The sequence below is a fragment of the Triticum dicoccoides genome, chromosome 7A (assembly GCF_002162155.2).
Source record: "Triticum dicoccoides isolate Atlit2015 ecotype Zavitan chromosome 7A, WEW_v2.0, whole genome shotgun sequence".
NCBI classification, from domain to species: Eukaryota; Viridiplantae; Streptophyta; class Magnoliopsida; order Poales; family Poaceae; genus Triticum; species Triticum dicoccoides.
This window is the reverse complement of record NC_041392.1, coordinates 179,705,265-179,714,149: the sequence shown is the minus strand read 5'-3', so window position 1 is coordinate 179,714,149 and position 8,885 is coordinate 179,705,265. Positions and strand designations below refer to the sequence as shown.

General features: G+C 43.1%; 1 protein-coding gene across 1 annotated transcript; it reads right to left on the bottom strand.

Annotated features, from left to right (window-relative positions):
* Positions 1 to 588: 588 nt before the first annotated feature.
* Positions 589 to 4,823, bottom strand: LOC119331909 (SUPPRESSOR OF GAMMA RESPONSE 1-like). Its single transcript, XM_037605088.1, has 6 exons — positions 4,716 to 4,823; positions 3,167 to 3,308; positions 2,549 to 2,735; positions 1,641 to 2,164; positions 1,143 to 1,517; positions 589 to 1,054 (listed from the first exon to the last, which is right to left on the bottom strand). The coding sequence occupies exons 1-6, from the start codon at positions 4,721 to 4,723 to the stop codon at positions 998 to 1,000; spliced, it is 1,293 nt and encodes a 430-aa protein (XP_037460985.1). The 5' UTR covers positions 4,724 to 4,823; the 3' UTR covers positions 589 to 997.
* Between the last annotated feature and the right edge of the window lie 4,062 nt (positions 4,824 to 8,885).

The window sequence follows — 8,885 nt, the reverse complement described above, 5'->3', positions numbered from 1 at the left end:
TTTTGAAACAAATACATTTGTCCGTAGGATTAAAAAAGTATGGAGGAAATCTTGAGCCTTGACTCGTTTCTCTCTCTCCATAATCATGTACTGTATCATTAATTTGTGAAGCATCAAATCGTCACAATCAAACAACTTCTCTTCTGCATTAAAGAATTTGTAAGGATTTTAGCTTGACACACCACATGTGAAGTCGCTCATCTTATTTTCTACGTATCTCCGTGATGTTCTGTTCTGCCATTCCAAACAGACCCTAAATCCAACCCACCCGGGACCTACCCAACATGGCTGTCAAGTGAGTCAAGTCCTGCCGGTTATAACCCATTCGAAACTATATACCGACTTATAGAGATATATATACCAGACATTGAAAGGGAGTTGTGGGGTTGGTTTCCATCTCTGTCATGTGATTATCACAAGATCAATCTTGCACGAAATTCTCACCCCCCAACTTCACCAAGGTATTAATCCAGCACATGAAAGTGATTTTTCACATTTAATAGGTGGTACCATGATGGCCAATGTTGTCAACGCAACATCATTAGACAACTCGAATTCAGGATTTATAATTGCATCTGAAGAAAAAACTCATCAGTACATCAGCTAATCATTTACCATTTCATTCAAGATTCCCAAAATGAGGCAGCTAATCCTTACAATTTACAAGCGCATGCTGCCAGACACAGCTAGTTCTAGGGCTGAACAGTAACCAGCGCACAGCATCACACCTTCTGGCCTTCTTCATAATTTAATAGTTCGTATGCCTGAGAGCAATTCATCAGTGCATAAACAACCCCGACTCATATACAGTGCCAACGTCTTAAGCTGGCAGGTTACAACTCGGATTCACAGAGACAAAATAGCCACATCACCACATAGCTGAAAACCACAGTTGGTGATGCTTGCAGCATATTGCTCTAATATTGTCTCGCAAAAAGGGGTTTTGGATGTTTCTTCATGCGCAGGGTGCTGGCAGTGCATTCAAGGAGAGATGACGTCAATCAGCCGCCTGCCCTGTGAAAATTCCCATCGTATAGCTGTCCTGTGAAAATTCCTGCAAGTAAGGCACGGATTAGCAAACCCAGGGTGGAAAGGGAAAACTGAACATGTCAACAAACTGCATGAGGGTATCAAAATCTTACGAGTTGGCTCAATCGAAGTTCAGCATTATTTTCAGGCTCAAGATTTGCATTGTCTGAAGGGCCCAAGTCCTTGTATTCTTGCAGATCTTTCTTCAAGTCCTCTACTGGCAATTGGGCATAAACTGCCAGGCGAGGCTTGATCGAACCTGGTTCATCTCCATCGCCGCATGAGGTCTGACTCTGCAGGAACTCATCACAAATGGCCAAGTTTTCTGCTAGTTGCTGAGAATCTAACAGAAACTGGGAATCACCTTCCCAGGGGTTTGGATCTTGTGATGGTGGATTATCTCCATCCTCAGGTTTTTCAGAGGATGGATAGACGGCATTTTCATCAGCAGCTTTTTCTTCCATTTTTATTTCACAATCTCCGTTTTCCTGCATATCAGTTACCGACTTCATTATTCAGTTACCTTAAACACTTACTATGTTTTATTTGCTAACTCAACTTGACTAGAACGTATAATGCATAGAAATACAGCGATATGAATAGGCAACTACCTGATAAGTATTATGTTCATGGCTATGAAGGGCTTCCTCGTCAGCATTATATTCATTATTAAGAAGAAACTCTTGGTTACTAATACTACTAATACGTTCATCTTCTTCTTCCGCGGTTGGTTCAGGGAGGTCAGTAAGATCTGCTTCAGCAACTGTAGTTTGCATCACATCTGTGTTGGTTAGCTCTAATGCACTCTTTTCCCCATTCTGTTGCTGGAAAAATAATTTGGAGACAACATATTCCCCATTCTGCTCATCTTCCCCAGTGCCTAGATGATATTGATGCATCACCCAGTTAGTCTTCTTGGGCTTCCCACCCTTCACAGTACTCATATATAGCACCATTATTTTCTTACAGCCAAGGTGCTGTCCATCAACCATTACTGGCTTTGTCTTGCCTGTCTTGTGCCAGCGAACATCGGCAAGATCACTAGTGTTGATCTTTCTACGCTTCCTAGTCCCAGTGTTATATGCTTTAAATGTTCTGTGGAAGAAGTGTGATATACTTCCATCTTGCTTAACGCCTGAAAAGGATGAAGTCAATTCAACAGTAATGCAAAGCAACAAAGCAGAGCAGAGAAAACAGATTAAATTTCTCAAAAGCACACTTCTATTGCCAAAGCTATAAAAAAGGTGCTTTATAAAGAAAGTGAAGTCCCCGTTTGAAAAAAAAAGGACCTGAACTGAACCAGTCTAGAGATGCAAGGCGTCATAGCAGATTTGTAGAATGTTCCTGAGTGACATATGTGTAAAGGTAATATATTGAATGAAAAAAATAATGTTATTGCCAACACCGAAAATACTGCTAGATTTAGTAGAAATGCTGGGCCTTGGGTTTGACTGAAAAAGACCAGATAGCAAACACAGGAAGATATCTGGGTACTTCAAAGATTTAAACTGAGGGGAACCTGGAAGTTTCTGTGGATGAGTGTAGCAGATACCATCAGCTTCCTTGACTGTTGGAATAAATTCATCAATGAATGGGTGAGGTTGAGAACCTGCTTTGTCATGTTTTGCCAGCAAATGCCCAAGCAATTCCTGGTCAGACGGATCAAACTTTACACCCTTTGGCAAACCAGGCCACTGGTGAACAACCTGTAGAGAAACCTTAATTCATCAGAGGGTTGCAGTTTACAATACACCTTAGTACCTTACTGGGCATTACTTATTAACAATACTAATCCGAGTCTCAAAGTGGGAAAACTCAAAAACTTTAGAAACAATATATTCACACAACACTCGATCTGGAACATGAGAATCACAAAGTCACAGAATTATAACAGAATCTGTTCAGCTTTAGGAAGAAGTGATTGCCTTATTAACATAGACCAATGAGCAGAAGGCTGGATAAAGATTAACAGTAATCGCTCAAACATTAACTATATAGTTTTTTTCTCTAAATCCTGTATTTAAAATAAGCATGAATCAGCCATTCAACCATAATAACAACAAAATGCTAATGATATACAGATGCACCACAGCTAGTTCAATTTTGGATAATAGAAATGCAAATGCACAACTCTTACATCACTGTTATCAATGATGTGGCTGCAATTTGGGCACTCCTTAGTTGGGTTGCTCAACCATTTTTGTTTACTGAGATCCCGTGACCCAGAAACGTTTTTTATTTTCGAAGCAATTCTTTGGCTATCAATTAGCCAGGATGTCCTGCAGAAATTATCAGCAGTAGAGTTAAGACAGATGAATACAGAAAAGTTGCTCCACAACTCCAACAACATTACCACAACTTCAATGCATATTTATGCATCTATCATCAGCATTATAACCACAAAAAGGAAGAACCAAAGGCTGGCACAGGAAAGGGGATAATTTCATATTTTCTTAAACAGATCCAGTCAGTCTTGTACAGGTACAAAATGAATTTGATTTGGAATCTGACAAGCACACCGAAATACAAATATATGTACCACTAATGCATAGTTCCTCAATATATCTTTCGTGCTAATATTGATCAAGCATCTTGTTTAGACAATACAGGACCAAATTCGACTGCACTACTGGCTTCTGGCTACGGCGTAGATCCAAATTAAAGCGCTGCTAAGCTGAAGTCAGTTCGAAAGAAACATTTTTTTTACCGAGGAACCATGACACTGGTAAAACTAACGACCAATAACAATGACTGAAGTCAAGTTTGCGTGCAATGCTAATTGGATAAATAGAAGAAAACGTTGGAAAGTGATCTTTAATTAGTCACGCTGAACGATGGCCATCCAAAAGTTTAAGATGGACACAACAGCGGAGTCAAGGGTGACACGGTGAATGAACTCCTTTGAAATTCTTTTAAAAAACCATCACCGGGGGGCAAAAAAAAGCCTACCTGAATTGCTATCGAACAAAGTGTAAGTTCTTTAATTGCTATCGAACAAAGTGCATACATACTGCTAACCTGGAATAGAAACAAATGTCTCCATTCAACTAAAACTAAGTGTATGTTCTTTAATTGCTAAGGACAAAATGCATACATAGTGGTAACCCGGTATAGAAAAGAAATGTCCCTCTCAACCATAACCAATGCAAAAACGTCATCTTTCTGCCGGGCAATTGCAAGCTTAACTGCAAAACTACAAAGCACTGACGCAATCCAACTATGGACGCCGCAGCACCCAAACTGATCCTGCCTTCCATGCACATCCCAAGCAAGAACGTGCTACATTCACATAATCGAGCCGTGATCCTAACGCTGAGCTTCACAAGCAAAAAAAGACGACGCCTTTGGATCCAAACCCCTAACAGGACGACGCCTTTCTATCCAAACCATTAACAGAGTGATCGTTTTTAACTGCAAAAATCCCACCCTTCCGACGCCCAAATCGTGCATCCATTAAACCGCAAAAAGTAGTGGTGAAAGGGGATATCGACCCCGCAAGCTCCCAGACCCCAAAGGGGCGCCACTTTCTAATCCCACCGGAGCTCGACATGAGAAGGGGATAGGAAACAGCCGGCGCCTCCTATCCCGACCTTGGCAGATCGCATTCCACCGCGGCGGGTCGAACCATCGGAGAAGCGCGGCGAGGGCAAAGGTCTACGCGATCGGATCGAGGAGGGGCGACGCACCCGGTCATGGCGGCGGCCGCGTGCCCGGCGACGGGCGGCGACTTCCTAGGGTTCCGGCGGGGGCGGGGCCGGGAGCGGCGTCTGGAGTCGAAGCGGATAGTGGTGGGATTGTTTTTTTGAATCGGAGTTGACCACGGGGTGCACGCGGTATACTACTGCACCCTGGGCTGAGACACGGTGCGTGGACGTGGGTAGCTGGTCCTCGTCCGTCCGATGGCGTGTGGACGGTCGGGGTGGCGCGTCGTGCGTGGTCTTGGCCCACGGGGGTGGGTGCTCCGCGTGGGTCCTGATTGACTGTGCTACTGTGTGGGGTTGACCTGGTCTTCGGCCCTAGTCGGTTGCTCGGGTGGGACCGTGAAGTTGTGTTGGATGGGCTATGAGTTGTACGGGTGAACCCATGGGCCTGATGAGCGGAATCATATCATCCCGAGAGTCGATTTAACATGAGGCAGTCACGGAACTTGAGCACATCAACTCAGGTCAAAAAATTAATCATGACAAGTCCTCAGTGTTCTTTAGTAAGGGATGCCCAGAAAACCTGAGGGAGGAGGTTATGACTTCTCTCGGTGTTACTAAAGAAGCCTTAAATGATAGATACCTTGACATGCCGTCTGATGTTGGTAAATCCAAAAATGGTACTTTCAAGTATCTCAAAGATAGAGTCTAGAAGAAAGTACAGGGGTGGCTTGAAAAGTTGTTATCAGTTGGAGGCAAAGAGGTGTTGATCAAGTCTGTCGTTCAAGCTATTCCGGTATACTCAATGTCGTGCTTTAAACTCCCAAGGGGCCTTTGTGAACACATCAATTCGATCATCCGCAAATTCTGGTGGAGAAGCAAGAACGGAGTTTGAAAGGTTGCATGGGTATCTTGGGACGTAATGTCTAGACCAAGATTCATGGGAGGTCTGGGTTTTCGTGACCTGGAACTATTCAATTTAGCACTTTTAGCTAGACAAGCTTGGAGGGTGCTTCAGGACCCAAATACACTAAGTGCTAGAATTTTGAAAAGTGTATACTTCCCGCAATCATCGATTTTGGATGCATCTCTGGGAAGTCATCCTTCACAGATATGGCGATTTGTGCTTGAAGGAAGAGATGTACTTGCCCAAGGGCTTATACGCAGAATTGGTAATGGGTCAAGCACTGATATATGGCAGCACAATTGGCTCCCGAGAGATACAACGATGAGGCCAATTACTTCACCACCGATCTCAGGGCCTATTCTGGTTAGTGAGCTAATCGATCATACGACTGCTAGCTAGAAGGAGGAGCTAATCCGAGATACTTTTTTGCTAATGGACGCTGAAACTATCCTACAGATACCTTTATGTACACGACAAATTCAGGAATTTTGGTCCTGGAGCAAGGAGAAAAAAGGCATTTTTACAGTTCGCTCTGCATACAAAATGTTGGTTCACACGAAATTTACTAGAGGTAGCTGGTTGGAGGAGGCAGCGGGATCTTCAACTAATGAACAGACTGCAAAGGACTGGGTCGCTCTTTGGGGTACCCAAGTCCCAGCCAAGCTCAAATTATTTTTATGGAGACTCGCTCTTCATTCTTTGCCAACGAACGATGTCAGAGCACAACGGCAAATGGCTAATAATCCGAGGTGCAGCTTGTGCGGCATGGAAGATTCTTGGAAGCATGCACTATTGGAATGCTCGCCCTCCAGATGTGTTTGGGCCTTGGCTGATTCAGATATGGTAGAGCACATGGTGCATACAAATGAGGGCCACGCGAGGAACTGGCTGTTTTCTCTGAAAGCGTCATTGTCACATGTGGAATTCCTGCAAATGACAGTCACTCTTTGGGCGATCTGGTTTGCGCGACGAAAGGCTATCCACGAGGCGGAGTTCCAATCCCCTATGTCAACTCATCTGTTTATTCAGAGGTTCATCGATGATCTAGCTCTGATTGAGACTCCAAGGAGACACACCCAAACAAGTTCAGTAATTGCTCGCAGTGTCCGCCATCCATGGGTTCCTCCTCCGGCGGGGTTCTCAAAAATAAATGTTGATGTTGCTGTTTCTTCCCACCAGGGGAGGGGTTCGGCTGCTGCTTTATGCAGGGATGAGAGGGGTCTGTTCTTGGGAGCATCGGCAATGGTCTATCCTTTAACAGATCCTCCAACGCTTGAAACATTGGCATGCAGGGAGGCTTTATCTCTGGCTCTGGATTTAGGTGAACACCATCTTTTCATTGCTTCGGACTGCCAGCCCGTGGTAAAAGAAATTGAAGAAGAGTCTGGAGGAAAAAACGGAGCTATTATCAAAAAGATTCGGGCTAGGAAAGGTGAGTTTGAGGCCTGCAGGTTCCGTTTTGAGAGTAGGAAGAGTAATTTCGAGGCTCATCTGCTAGCTAGATATGCTATTTCCCTTGATTTTGGTCGCCATGTGTGGTTTGGCACCCCACATGACCTTGTAACTATCCCCCTGAACATTCTGGGTTAATATATATGAGGGGGTTTTTACCTCAAAAAAAAAGTCACGGAACTTGAAAGAAAAAATTGGGCAGGCCAGACTAAGGGAGAGCACATTTTTTTGAAATATCATAGGCATCGGTATATGGTACAATGTTACAAGATGGAGTGACCACATCTTGTCAAGGCATTCCACCGTCAACCATGAACCAACAAACTATTAAGTTAGCTCATACAAAAAAGTTGAGATATAAGACATGAAAATCAGCTTTTCGATTCTTTATGCTTCTAAAATCTGTGGTGTCATCTTCATAGATGTTGTTCTTCTAAATCAAGCAATGACAATAAATGATCTTCCTCAACTTCAGTTATCTCATGTATTTTTCTTTTAATAACCAAATAAGTTCTTCTCTGATTCTGTTTTTCCTTGACCCGGACTACCTACATTGCAATATGTATAAGATCAGGACTGTATAAGATGTATAGAACTGAAAAAAGATCAAGCCATTAATTATCAATTTGGGAATTTGGGGGAAGATACCAATTTGCCTGCTTCTGTGCATGTGCATCCATGCATGGGTTCATGCCTTGTGCGAGCAGTGGGCCGGCATGAGACCGCGGCCGCGCGGATGTCGTTGATCCTCTCGCTGCAGGCTGATGCCCCCTATCTGTACGATGCAAGATCCACGAAGTGAGAGAAATTCCGGTGGCCGACATCTCCTCCTTGCTCCGTGAGACGACGACGGGAGGCTGCTGCTCTGGTGCTCCCTGCTCCGCGGCTACATGCTCGAGATGCAGAGAGGACAGGGGATGCATTGCGTGCATGAGAGGATGCATCACCTGGTTGAACTCTAGTTGCGCTGGGCTCGGAAGATGCATAGGTAAAAAAGTTGTCAATTTCCTGGGCGGGCGACAACACGGTTTGGCCCCTACAAAGCTCAGCCCCAGACGCGGGGTGACAATTTTAGTAGTCAAAAAACACGGCAAGTTTGTCTTGGTTCATTTTTTTGGTCACAAAATTACCATGTTTATCAACCTCGGGTGAACTAAAGTTACAATGAAAAACGTTCGAATTGCCATGTTTAAAATTCGGACGTTCGGGATTTGCCATTCTTTCTATATGACGCTCTGTGAGTGCTCCAACAAAATATATTGACACTGTGCGTCCAACAGCGCAAAGACTATATCTCACTTACAATGAGTCTTTCTTCGGTCTCACCTGAAGCGTCTACAATTAAAGCCGGTCCATTCGTGCTAAAAGAAATAGGAATTATCCTGAGATCTCCTGGTGACGCATAGCGCTACTAAGAACTGGGCCACCATGCGGTTCGTGTAAAACTAGTAGGTCGTGGCCTCGTTAAATAAAAAGATCCGGTTTCCCTTGGTTTTAAGCTTTTGTTTTTTCTTGTTTTCAACAGGTTTTCTGTGTTTCTTTTCTCTATTTTCACATGATTTTTCATACTTTCATTTTTTATTTGTTTCTTTTTGTTTTCCACTAGCTTTTTTCTTTTCTTTCCTTTTTCTCCATTTTTCTCTTTTCTCCTTTTTCTTGTTTTTATTTGCTTTCTCTCTGATTTTCATTGTTTTTCTCTACTCATTTCTGGTATACATCTAATGCATTTTTCTAAGACACGTTTAATATTTTCAAATACAAGATTAAGATTTATTAAACACATCATCAACACTTTTCCTATATTTATCTATATATTTTAAAATGCTTGATTAACATATTTTAAAAAGTCATTTTTA